Below are 13,765 nucleotides of genomic sequence, written 5' to 3' on the forward strand. Positions count from 1 at the left end.
CCCTAACCCTAACCCTAGCCCTCGCCCTAACCCTAACACTAACCCTAACCCTAACCCTAACCCTAACCCTAACCCTAACCCTAACTTTTTAAAAACCCCTAACCCTAACCCTAGCCCTAACCCTAACCCTAACCCTATCCCTAACTAGATTGAAGGATGCAATTTTAAGTTACTTATTGCCTCCTAGAATGTGCAAATATTTTGCGGCGCACACTGCATGCGTAGATGTTGCGAGCCTATGGGCTCGCCGCCTGGCGGCAGCAAGACAGCTCTATTTCATGAAGCGCCGCAAGAATTTTTTGACACTTTTTACAAACCACTAACCCTAACCCTAGCCCTAACCCTAGCCCTAGCCCTAACCCTAACCCTATCCCTAACTAGATTGAAGGATGCAATTTTAAGCTACTTATTGCCTCCTAAAATGTGCAAATATTTTGCGGCGCACACTGCATGCGTAGATGTTGCGAGCCTATGGGCTCGCCGCCTGGCGGCAGCAAGACGGCTCTATTTCGTGAAGCGCCGCAAAACTTTTTTGACACTTTTTACAAACCCCTAACCCTAACCCTAGCCTTAACCCTAGCCCTAGCCCTAGCCCTCGCCCTAACCCTAACACTAACCCTAACCCTAACCCTAACCCTAAGCCTAACCCTAACCCTAACCCTAATTTTTTGACACTTTTTACAAACCCCAACCCTAACCCTAGCCCTAACCCTAACCCTAACCCTAACCCTAACCCTAACCCTAGCCCTCGCCCTAACCCTAACACTAACCCTAACCCTAACCCTAACCCTAACCCTAACCCTAACCCTAACTTTTTAAAAACCCCTAACCCTAACCCTAGCCCTAACCCTAACCCTAACCCTATCCCTAACTATTTTGAAGGATGCAATTTTAAGTTACTTATTGCCTCCTAGAATGTGCAAATATTTTGCGGCGCACACTGCATGCGTAGATGTTGCGAGCCTATGGGCTCGCCGCCTGGCGGCAGCAAGACAGCTCTATTTCATGAAGCGCCGCAAGAATTTTTTGACACTTTTTACAAACCACTAACCCTAACCCTAGCCCTAACCCTAGCCCTAGCCCTAACCCTAACCCTATCCCTAACTAGATTGAAGGATGCAATTTTAAGCTACTTATTGCCTCCTAAAATGTGCAAATATTTTGCGGCGCACACTGCATGCGTAGATGTTGCGAGCCTATGGGCTCGCCGCCTGGCGGCAGCAAGACGGCTCTATTTCGTGAAGCGCCGCAAAACTTTTTTGACACTTTTTACAAACCCCTAACCCTAACCCTAGCCTTAACCCTAGCCCTAGCCCTAGCCCTCGCCCTAACCCTAACACTAACCCTAACCCTAACCCTAACCCTAAGCCTAACCCTAACCCTAACCCTAATTTTTTGACACTTTTTACAAACCCCTAACCCTAACCCTAGCCCTAACCGTAGCCCTAACCCTAACCCTAACCCTAGCCCTCGCCCTAACGCTAACCCTAACCCTAACCCTAACCCTAAGCCTAACCCTAACCCTAACCCTAACCCTATCCCTAACTAGATTGAAGGATGCAATTTTAAGTTACTTATTGCCTCCTAGAATGTGCAAATATTTTGCGGCGCACACTGCATGCGTAGATGTTGCGAGCCTATGGGCTCGCCGCCTGGCGGCAGCAAGACAGCTCTATTTCATGAAGCGCCGCAAGAATTTTTTGACAATTTTTACAAACCACTAACCCTAACCCTAGCCCTAACCCTAGCCCTAGCCCTAACCCTAACCCTATCCCTAACTAGATTGAAGGATGCAATTTTAAGCTACTTATTGCCTCCTAAAATGTGCAAATATTTTGCGGCGCACACTGCATGCGTAGATGTTGCGAGCCTATGGGCTCGCCGCCTGGCGGCAGCAAGACGGCTCTATTTCGTGAAGCGCCGCAAAACTTTTTTGACACTTTTTACAAACCCCTAACCCTAACCCTAGCCTTAACCCTAGCCCTAGCCCTAGCCCTCGCCCTAACCCTAACACTAACCCTAACCCTAACCCTAACCCTAAGCCTAACCCTAACCCTAACCCTAATTTTTTGACACTTTTTACAAACCCCTAACCCTAACCCTAGCCCTAACCCTAACCCTAACCCTAACCCTAACCCTATCCCTAACTAGATTGAAGGATGCAATTTTAGGCTACTTATTGCCTCCTAGAATGTGCAAATATTTTGCGGCGCACACTGCATGCGTAGATGTTGCGAGCCTATGGGCTCGCCGCCTGGCGGCAGCAAGACGGCTCTATTTCGTGAAGCGCCGCAAGACTTTTTTGACACTTTTTACAAACCCCTAACCCTAACCCTAGCCCTAACCGTAGCCCTAACCCTAACCCTAACCCTAGCCCTCGCCCTAACGCTAACCCTAACCCTAACCCTAACCCTAAGCCTAACCCTAACCCTAACCCTAACCCTATCCCTAACTAGATTGAAGGATGCAATTTTAAGTTACTTATTGCCTCCTAGAATGTGCAAATATTTTGCGGCGCACACTGCATGCGTAGATGTTGCGAGCCTATGGGCTCGCCGCCTGGCGGCAGCAAGACAGCTCTATTTCATGAAGCGCCGCAAGAATTTTTTGACACTTTTTACAAACCCCTAACCCTAACCCTAGCCCTAGCCCTAACCCTAACCCTATCCCTAACTAGATTGAAGGATGCAATTTTAAGCTACTTATTGCCTCCTAAAATGTGCAAATATTTTGCGGCGCACACTGCATGCGTAGATGTTGCGAGCCTATGGGCTCGCCGCCTGGCGGCAGCAAGACGGCTCTATTTCGTGAAGCGCCGCAAAACTTTTTTGACACTTTTTACAAACCCCTAACCCTAACCCTAGCCCTAACCCTAGCCGTAGCCCTAGCCCTCGCCCTAACCCTAACACTAACCCTAACCCTAACCCTAACCCTAAGCCTAACCCTAACCCTAACCCTAATTTTTTGACACTTTTTACAAACCCCTAACCCTAACCCTAGCCCTAACACTAACCCTAACCCTAACCCTATCCCTAACTAGATTGAAGGATGCAATTTTAGGCTACTTATTGCCTCCTAGAATGTGCAAATATTTTGCGGCGCACACTGCATGCGTAGATGTTGCGAGCCTATGGGCTCGCCGCCTGGCGGCAGCAAGACGGCTCTATTTCGTGAAGCGCCGCAAGACTTTTTTGACACTTTTTACAAACCCCTAACCCTAACCCTAGCCCTAACCGTAGCCCTAACCCTAACCCTAACCCTAGCCCTCGCCCTAACGCTAACCCTAACCCTAACCCTAACCCTAAGCCTAACCCTAACCCTAACCCTAACCCTATCCCTAACTAGATTGAAGGATGCAATTTTAAGTTACTTATTGCCTCCTAGAATGTGCAAATATTTTGCGGCGCACACTGCATGCGTAGATGTTGCGAGCCTATGGGCTCGCCGCCTGGCGGCAGCAAGACAGCTCTATTTCATGAAGCGCCGCAAGAATTTTTTGACACTTTTTACAAACCCCTAACCCTAACCCTAGCCCTAGCCCTAACCCTAACCCTATCCCTAACTAGATTGAAGGATGCAATTTTAAGCTACTTATTGCCTCCTAAAATGTGCAAATATTTTGCGGCGCACACTGCATGCGTAGATGTTGCGAGCCTATGGGCTCGCCGCCTGGCGGCAGCAAGACGGCTCTATTTCGTGAAGCGCCGCAAAACTTTTTTGACACTTTTTACAAACCCCTAACCCTAACCCTAGCCCTAACCCTAGCCGTAGCCCTAGCCCTCGCCCTAACCCTAACACTAACCCTAACCCTAACCCTAACCCTAAGCCTAACCCTAACCCTAACCCTAATTTTTTGACACTTTTTACAAACCCCTAACCCTAACCCTAGCCCTAACACTAACCCTAACCCTAACCCTATCCCTAACTAGATTGAAGGATGCAATTTTAGGCTACTTATTGCCTCCTAAAATGTGCAAATATTTTGCGGCGCGCACTACGTGCGCAGATGTTGCGAGCCTGTGGGCTCGCCGCCTGGCGGCAACAAGACGGCTCTATTTCGTGAAGCGCCGCAAGAATTTTTGGTCACTTTTTACAAACCCCTAACTCTAACCCTAGCCCTAACCCTAGCCCTAACCCTAACCCTAACCCTAGCCCTCGCCCTAACCCTAGCCCTAATTTTGTGACACTTTTTACAAACCCCTAACCCTAACACTACCCCTAACCCTAACCCTAACCCTAACGGCTCTATTTCGTGAAGCGCCGCAAGACATTTTTGGCACTTTTTACAAACCCCTAACCCTAACCCTAGCCCTAACCCTAGCCCTAACCCTAACCCTAGCCCTCGCCCTAACCCTAGCCCTAATTTTTTGACAATTTTTACAAACCCCTAACCCTAACACTACCCCTAACCCTAACTTTTTGACACTATTTACAAACCCCTAACCCTAACCCTAGCCCTAACCCTAACCCTAGCCCTAGCCATACCCTAACCCTAGCCCTAGCCTTAGCTCTAACCCTAACCCTAACCCTATCCCCTCTCCCACCTGCACACTCTCCTCCCCACATGCATACTCTCCCCCCCCACCTGCACACTCTCCCTCATCCCCCTCCCACCTGCACACTCTCCCTCCCCCCTCCCACCTGCACACTCTCCCCCCACCTGCACACTCTCCCCCCCCCACCTGCACACTCTCCCTCTCCCCCCACCTGCACACTCTCCCTCTCCCTCCCCCACCTGCACACTCTCCCTCATCCCCCCACCTGCACACTCTCCCTCATCCCCCCCCACCTGCACACTCTCCCTCCCCCACTCCCACCTACCCACTCTCCCCCCCCACTTGCACACTCTCCCCCCCCACCTGCACACTCTCCATCCCCCCCACCTGCACACTCTCCCTCTCCCTCCCCCCACCTGCACACTCTCCCTCATCCCCCCCACCTGCACACTCACCCTCATCCCCCCCCCCACCTGCACACTCTCCCTCTTCCCCCCCCCACCTGCACACTCTCCCTCCCCCACTCCCACCTACCCACTCTCCCCCCCCCCACTTGCACACTCTCCCCCCCCACCTGCACACTCTCCCTCCCCCCCACCTGCACACTCTCCCTCTCCCCCCCACCTGCACACTCTCCCTCATCCCCCCCCCCACCTGCGCACTCTCTCTTCGCCCCCCTCCCACCTGCACTCTCTCCCCCCCACCTGCACACTCTCCCTCACCCCCCCCCTTTGGCTTCTCAGGGAAGCCGGCCCGGTCTCCGGGAGCTGCGCTGCTCAGCGTCAGCCAGCACGACTGGCTGACGACTTGAAATAGCAGGTGTGAACGGCGACGGCGTGAACTGGGGTCACGCCATCAGGACTTCAGCCCATCCGCGCCTGAGAATAGTGGGGGTGCCGGAGAATCGCCGTTTTGGGTGTCTCGGGCGATTCTCCGGCCTGCGGCCCGCAAAACTCGACCGGGCCATTCCCGCCGCTTGGGAGAATCGCGGGAGGGCGTCGGACCGGCGTCGCGGGAAATTTTGACGGCCCAGGCAATTCTCCCAACCGGCGTGGGAGTGGAGAATCGCGTCCCGTATGTCTATGTATTCTTCCTGCTTCTTGTTAGTCCACGGGAGGAAGATTAAATGACATGTGGGAGTAGGTTGTTTGTCTATTACTTTCTGAGAAGTTCAAATGGCTCTGATAGGAATGAAAACATCCTACAGTATCCTTTGACTCTGTACCGTAAACACCGTGGCCGGTTACTTTCTTTTGGAAAAGTAAGAAATTTGAATGAAGAAAATTTGTGATCAAAGATAAAGATAGATCACTGGTTTATTGAAAAATCATTGTGATGGCAGAAACCACACTGTGATGGAGATATAAATAATCGTTTTAACAAGTAATCATGATTCATAACAGTTACAGACACTCATTAAAATTAAATATACAAAATAATGAAATGATCGCACAATTGCAAACATTTCAATATGCAAATAATTACAATACATTGCAAAATAGAGGTCTCCTTAGTTTACAGAATACAAATGAAAGATCTACAGAACTCTGCATTTTGTATCAAGTCCATATGTGATCAGAGAGTTCATTAAATCCTCAATCATTTACATTATTTTATAAATAAAAATAAATAACAAAAATTGAAGTGCACAGCAATCAGGCTGCATTCTACAAAAGACATGGCAACTTTCTGCTTGGGTTTGACTACATATTTAGATTTTCTATTGTCAAATGTTTTTATTGCCAAAGTTGTGGAGAATTGTGTCCTGGGTGTGACAGGAGTCACTTCGATTGCTAACAAAATGATCAATTTCTGCAGGTAGAGGCTCAGCATCTCGATTTACTCTCCAGTGGAAGTTCAATGTTCACCTCCTGCGGCTATTATTGCAAATTCATTTTTGTGTTACGAACTGAATAAATATAAAAACTAAAAGCAAAATACTCAAGATGCTGAAAATATGAAAAAAAGGCCAAAGTGCTGGGAATGGTCAGCAGGTCCGGCAGCGTGTGGCTGGACTCCTGTCCGGGGATGAGCAGCCACAGGTTAAGGTTTGGGTTAGGGTTAGGGTTAGGGTTTAAGTTAGGGGTTAGGATTAGGGGCTAGGATTAGAGTTAGGGTTAGGATTGGGGTTAGGATTAGGGGCTAGGATTAGAGTTAGGGTTAGGATTGGGGTTAGGATTAGGGTTAAGGTTAGGGCTTAGGGTTTGGGGTTAGAGTTAGAGGTTGGGGGTCAGGGTTAGGGTCCGCCAAGCAGGCGGACACATCAAACTCAATGTATCTTTTCTATCTTAATTAATAGTGGGACTTGCCATAATAGTCAATTTCTGACAAGTGCGCCCTTTTATTTAAAGAAAAAGGAGGGCACCACTCACATTCAGTTTGCGAGGGATTATAAATGTGTCCAAGTTTAGAATAGGATTCCTTTTTGACAGTCAACAAAAAAAGAAAATCAGTTTGTCCCATAATGCCTATCAGTCACAAAATGCTTGCTGTGAACTGGGGAAGATGATGCCACCGCACTGGAACGCCATCAAAGCCCTTTGACACACAGATGGTGCCGTTCACCGTTATTGGCCCAGCTTCATGTTTTTCTGTATCTACATGAAACACAAAAAGATACATGATAGTAGCCATTAAATATGGCATCTGACTCAAATCCTCTTTAGCCCTTTGCTAAGCACAATGAATTATATATGATGATGTGTCTCAACAGATTTAAAAACACAGATGCAGACTGAAAAACAAACCATCTGAAACTCCCAGAAAGGTTGCTTTTTGTGAGCAGCATATTCCTGATTAAAGAGCATCTATAGGGCAACATGGTGGCGCAGTGGTTAGCACTTCTACCTCACGCGCTTAGGTCCCAGGTTCGATCCTGGCTCTGGATCACTGTCCGTGTGGAGTTTGCACATTCTCCCCGTGTTTCCATGGGTTTCGCCTCCACAACCCAAAAAAGATGTGCAGGGTAGGTGGATTGGCCACGCTAAATTGCCCTTTAATAGGAAAAAAGGAATTAGGTACTCTAAATTCTTTTTTAAAAAGAGTGTCTATGTACAGTTTATAAACTCACTCTTGTGGGTGTGCAGCAGAAAAGGTAACAGATGTTTATTGATAGCTTTGCTGCTGATATTTGCTTCCAGTTAGTGCAGCAATTAATTTATTTTTCTACTTCATTCTATTTTAAATTGCATAGGTGCTCTGTAAAGTGTGCAAGATGGTACAAAGCTTTTATTCAAGTTTTATCTGAGCAGTTAGTGTACTTACTTGTTGTGTGTGTGGAGTTCTGGCCAGGCTCCCATGGACATCAGCTGCTCCTCCAGAGCTACAATTCTGAACCCAATGTACCCTGAAGAAATCAACAACAGGAGCACTCTGCAATTAAAAAAAAACAGATTAACAGGGCCAACATTAAAAGTGGACAGATTCCTTGCTGATAATTTGTAGATGATCTACTGAAACAGTTCGTAGTGAAACCATGGCGGTCGCCACCGAGGGGCGGATCAAGCGAAGTGCGGAACATGGGCTAGGAGCTGGTCTGGGAAAGGTCATGGTTGACCGACAGCGGAGGGGGGCAAAAGCCCCCCCCCCCCCCCCCCCCCCCCCGATCAGACTGGTTACATGGAATGTTCGTGGACTGAACGGGCTGGTTATGAGAACTCGTGTGTTCGCACACCTGAGACAGTTAAAAGCAGATTTGGCCATGTTACAGGAGACACACTTGAAGCTGGGAGACCAAATTAGATTAAAGAAGGGATGGGTCAGGCAAGTGTTTCATTCAGGACTGGACTTTAAAACAATGGGTGTCCAAACAGTGGCTATCCTGATTAATAAAAGGGTGACATTCGAGATGGGGAGGATAGAGGTCGACCAGGGAGGCAGATTTATTATGGTTAGTGGGAAGCTAGACGGAATGGCAGTGGTGCTGGTGAATATATATGTCCCAAACTGGGATGATGTCGCGTTTATCAGGAAGGTCCCGGGGAAGACCCCCGACCTTGACACGCACCGGCTGATCATGGGGGGTGACTTTAATACGGTCCTAGACCCGAAGCTGGACCGGTCGAGTGCTAGGTCGGGGAAGCTATCAGCAATGGCAAAGGAACTGTGGGGGTTCATGGAGCGCATGGGAGGGGTGGATCTGTGGAGATTTTTTTTTTTTAAATTTAGAGTACCCAATTAATTTTTTTCCAATTAAGGGGCAATTTAGCGTAGCCAATCCACCTAGCCTGCACATCTTTGGGTTGTGGGGGTGAAACCCACGCAAACACGGGGAGAGTGTGCAAACTCCACACGGACAGTGACCCAGAGCCAGCATCGAACCTGGGACCTCGGCGCCATGAGTGTAACCCACTGTGCCACCGTGCTGCCCGATCCGTGGAGATTTGAGAGACCAAGGAGCAGGGAATATTCATTCTACTCCCGTGTACATAAGGCGTACTCCAGGATAGATTTCTTCGTGCTAGATAAAACACTGCTAGCAGGGGTTGAGGACACTGAGTACTCAGTAATTGTAGTCTCAGGTCATGCACCACACACGATAGACCTACGGGCAGACACGGGAATGTCCCAGCTTCAATAAAATATTTTCTGGAAAAGAAAACACCTTCCGTGATTGCGCAGAGATACAATTTCAATACGGCAGAAAGGACACCTGGAATGTTTGTAAGCGGGTTTGTGGCCAAATTGCAAACATAGCTGAATTCTGTGAATGCGGTACTTCCCTTTCAGAGATGCTAAGCGACCGTTTGGCCTGCGGTATGAATAACGTGGCAACTCAAAAGAAATTGCAAGCCGAACCGTCTTTAAACCTGTAACAGGCCACGCAAATCTCTCTTTCCCAAGAAACCTCTGAGCGAGGGGTGCAGGAGATCCATGGAATTGAAGTGAATGCCCTGGGACATGCCCCCTCCTGACTGATACCCTGCCCTGGACCGAAAACTGTAGAGACCTGACCCATTGGTCAAAGATGGGATACTTCGCCAAAGTCCATTGAGGGAGAGCCAGGACACTGTGGGGCCTGGAGGAAACACAAACTGCAGGTCAGCTGGGCAAACTAAAATTAGCTAACTTTTGGATAGTTTTATACAGTTGAACTATGGCAGCAAGGAACCAGACTGAAGCCCTTTCAGATTAGATTTTTACAGTCAACGGCTAGATAAGGGTTAGCACTGCTGCCTCACAGCTCCAGGGACCCAAGTTTAATTCCAGCCTCGGGTAACTGTCTTTGTTGAGTTCCACTTTCTCCCCGTGTGTGTGTGGGTTTCTTCCAGGTGTCGCGGTTTCCTCCCACAGTCCAAAGATGTGCAGGTTAGGTAGATTGGCCATGATAAACCACCCCTTATTGTCCAAAAGGTTAGGTTGGGTTACTGGGTTACGGGGATAGGGTGGAGGCTTCGGCTTAAGTAGAGTGCTCTTTCCAAGGGCCGAATGACCTCCTTCTGCATTGTAGGGGTTCTAAGATTCTATGATTTTTTCTGAACTTTGTTTCCCTCCACAGATGCTGCCAATTTTCTGTTTTTTTAAATGGTTCTATTTTCCAAGATGTGCAATACTTACAGCAGGACGTAAATGATGATGAGTGTGTTAAAGGTGGCCGATTCATGAAATACAACAAACAACTTCATCTTTTTTGTTACTTTCTGGAACCAGGAGTCACCTTCAGGATGAAAAAAATCACAAAATGTGGAGCCAACTGTCAGCAAAAGCAGAAAAAATGATCAATTTCCCAAAGTAGAGAATCCTTTGGAGAAAAATCTCCTCTTTGATCAGAATTATGGGGCGGGATTCTCCGTTGCCCGCCGCGGATATCGTAATCGGCGAACGGGCGGGGAATCTATTCCGACGGCGGAATCCTGGCCGGCGCTGGTTTGACGCCGGTTTGCGAGTCTCCATCCCCTCCGAAATGGTATCAAAGGTAATTTAAAGTGAAACCACAGTCAGGCCTGATGGAAATTTAAACGCCAAGTTCGACTATGCTGGTCATAGACAGCGGGACAAGTCTGAGCCTGCCCTCCAATGGATCGATTGTTGTAGATTGTCCAAAAGAAGCCAGACTTTCTGGCACCCAGGTTTCCTATTGTTACCATATATGGGGTAAGGTTACTTGCAGACAATGCACCTGGAGATGGATCCCTGGAAGGGGGGAGGGCGGAGTTCTTGGTGTCCTGCGAGTTGCACTACACAACTCCATTAGGTGTTGCAACCCCCATTCCGCGACCTCATTAGTTGAGGACCAGAGAAGCTTCTGGAAGGGCGTGAAGCGGGGAATAAGATCCGGACACCCAGAGACCCTCCCCTGTGAAGACTCTGCACAGAGGCAGCGGAGAAGACTCAATGGTGAACCAGAGGACAGAAGGAAGCAGTTCAATCCAGTTCATCGACACAGGCAGTATCAGGAATCTTAGACATATTATAGTTTGGAAAATTTGGGGTATAAGAACAAAGAACAAAGAACAAAGAAATGTACAGCACAGGAACAGGCCCTTCGGCCCTCCAAGCCCATGCCGACCATGCTGCCCGACTAAACTACAATCTTCTACACAAAGCTGTTGTATTGTGTTTGAAAATAAATTGTGAACTTGTGTTTGTCCTTTGTTCACCTCGCAAATAAGGGCACCTGGGAAAAATGTTTGGATAATAAACTGTTCAAAGTGTCTGAATTTTACAGACAACTCTGTCTTCAATAAGAAGTGACCTCGTTGCTCCGAATTCAAATTCACCAACATTGTGTTCTCCAACACTCAGTCTGAGTCCAAATTAAGAGGGTAGTCAGAGAATCACAGAATAACGCAATGCAGAAGAGGCCCTTCGGCCCATCGAGTCTGCACCAATACAGGAAAAACAGCTGACCTGCCTACCCAATCCCATTTGCCAGCACTGGGTCCACAGACATGAATGTTGTGACGGGCCAAGTGCTCATCCAGGTACTTTTTAAAGGATGTGAGGCAACCCGCCTCTACCACCCTCCCAGGCCGTGCGTTCCAGACCCTCACCGCCCTCTGGGTAAAAAGATTTTTCCTTAAATCCGCCCGAAACCTCCTGTCCCTCACCTTGAACTTGTGTCCCCTCATAATTGACCCTTCAACTAAGGGGAACAACTGCTCCCTCCCCAACCCGTTACCCTAATCTACACATCTTTGGGCATAAGGGGCAATTGATTGTGGCCAATCTACCTTACCCAAACATTTTTGGACTGTGGGAGCAAACTGGAGCACCCAGAGGAAACCCACACTGACATGGGGAGAACATGTAAACTCCACACAGACAGTCACCAAAGGTTGGAATCAAACCCAGGTCCCTGGTACTGTGAGGCAGCAGTGCTAACCACTGTGCCACTGTGGCAGTGTGTCCCGTTAGGTGTGTCTAGGGTCTCTTTGTTAAAGTCATTATTCAGATCCAGAAAATCATTAACCTTTCCCCACACATTTTCTTTTGATGCTCAATGTGCAATTTAACCCTTCCTTTGCCAACATTCAACAGTTTCCCTCCATAGACGACAATGTGCTTCACAAGCCCACAGGAGGAGGGAAAGTTCGGCTCAGCTGGACTTTCTCTCCTGGTTCTTCCATTTTCACCAGTGTACAAAAATAACCTTCCGGCCGGTTATTTTGAACATCAGGAAAGTCACGCCATGAGGTTGCGTCCTTTAAATCTGTTATCCATCACAGTAGTTCATTGGTGCCAACCAGCTTATAGAAACTCACAAAACAGAGAAGAATGGACAACGAGAATTATATTTTTTACTTTTTTGTTTCTTTAAAATTAATCATTAGTCTAAGTTTTCTAAATTTATCTGATTTCTTTGGGTAGGAGCGGTGGTGAAAATGGGAGTGTTGTTTGGATCAGTGTCTCATTACAGGTGAAAATTAATTGACTGTACCGGACCTCTTATCCAATTTAACACAAGGATGCTTGAACTGCATGGTTATTTCCCTATATTTTCTGTGAAAGATTAACTGATTCATTCAGTTACTGTATTTGATTATTTTCTCATTCTTAGTTTTTTCACAGTCCACGGTGGGCAGATGACTTGCTGCCAAGCATTTGCTACATCCATACAAAAGAGAATTCTACCGATTCCGGTACCGGTGAGGGGCAAGCGGCGTGAAACACCCATGGAACACACTGAAAACGGCTGGAGAATCGCCGGGTTCGGGTCCCGGGCCGCCTATGCGGAGGGCAGACGAGCTGCACCGGTCGCGCCAGAAAACATGGCACTGCAATGCGTGCAGTCAACCCACCCACCCTGACCCCACAGCCCACCCACTGGCCACCCCTCACCAGTCCCCCAGCCCTAGCAGAAGCCATCCCCCCCTCCGGCCAGTGGCACAGATCCTGGACGAGTGTGGCTGTGCTGGACACTATCCGCAGCCGGAACGCCAAGTTCCTGACCGCTGGGATCACACGTGGCCCGCGCCATCAGGAACTTGCCCATCGGAGGCTGAGAATCGTGGGTTGGCCAGCCTCCCCGAACAGGCGCCGGAATGCGACGACTAGGGGCTTTTCACAGTAACTTCATTGAAGCCTACTCGTGACAATAAGCAATTTTCATTTCATTTTCATGATGCACCAACGGGGTGGCACGCGGTGCCTGGCCCGATGACGGCAGTTTGGAGGGGGTGGAGCATCGCGGACCGCCGTCAAACTGCGCCTGTCCCAATTCCGGCATCAGAATCCATTCACCGCCTGATCGCTGATTCCAATTTTGGCATCGGGCTCCTGAGAATCCAGACCCTGATTCTTACCAATGAAGCATGAAGGTCCATCTGCAGGCTGATCTCCTTGTTCTTTGTTCTCCTTACAAAGAGGAATCCCATTTCGAATTCCGTCAGCAGCATCTGCAGGGGGCACAGAACGGGAAAACTACTTGTACCAACGTGAGAAAGAAACTTCACTCTTAAACTAGATCAGTCAAGTACTGAAAAGGCACAGAAAATGCTGGAAACGTTCAGCAAGTGAGGCAACATCAGTACAAAAAAAGAATATCTGAAAATTTCAGCCACAACCCTTCATTAGAATCAAAGGATGTTATGGATGAGAATCTCTGAAGAAGGAACACAGGAACAGAGCAAGGCAGGGGAAAAAGGGGAAAGCATAAAATTGATACTCGCGAGTGATTAGGTGGAGAACAAGGTTGACTGGTCTGAGTGTGATCAAGACAATCACTGTCCACAGTGATCACAAGAGGTTGCTGAAGTGTTTTCACAAACAATGACAACGCTTTCCCCAGTTTAAATAAAAATCTTATGTGGAAAAGAAGCAGTGTGACA

General features: G+C 48.3%; 1 protein-coding gene across 4 annotated transcripts in view; it reads right to left on the reverse strand.

Annotated features, from left to right (window-relative positions):
• Positions 1–5,794: 5,794 nt before the first annotated feature.
• Positions 5,795–13,765, reverse strand: part of LOC140394880 (GRAM domain-containing protein 2B) — an 86,023-nt gene continuing 78,052 nt past the window's right edge. For 2 of the 4 annotated variants that reach the window (XM_072482028.1, XM_072482025.1), the window contains exons 10-13: positions 13,241–13,333; positions 10,053–10,188; positions 7,761–7,868; positions 5,795–7,093 (exon numbers count right to left, since the gene is read on the reverse strand). In XM_072482028.1, the coding sequence (XP_072338129.1) occupies positions 7,078–7,093; positions 7,761–7,868; positions 10,053–10,188; positions 13,241–13,333 (353 nt within the window). In that variant the 3' untranslated portion in view covers positions 5,795–7,077. Of the gene's footprint in view, positions 7,094–7,123; positions 7,490–7,760; positions 7,869–10,052; positions 10,189–13,240; positions 13,334–13,765 lie in introns of those variants that run through there. The other 2 variants (XM_072482027.1, XM_072482026.1) reach the window with 2 other exon arrangements.

The sequence above is a fragment of the Scyliorhinus torazame genome, chromosome 18 (assembly GCF_047496885.1).
Source record: "Scyliorhinus torazame isolate Kashiwa2021f chromosome 18, sScyTor2.1, whole genome shotgun sequence".
Taxonomy (NCBI): Eukaryota; Metazoa; Chordata; class Chondrichthyes; order Carcharhiniformes; family Scyliorhinidae; genus Scyliorhinus; species Scyliorhinus torazame.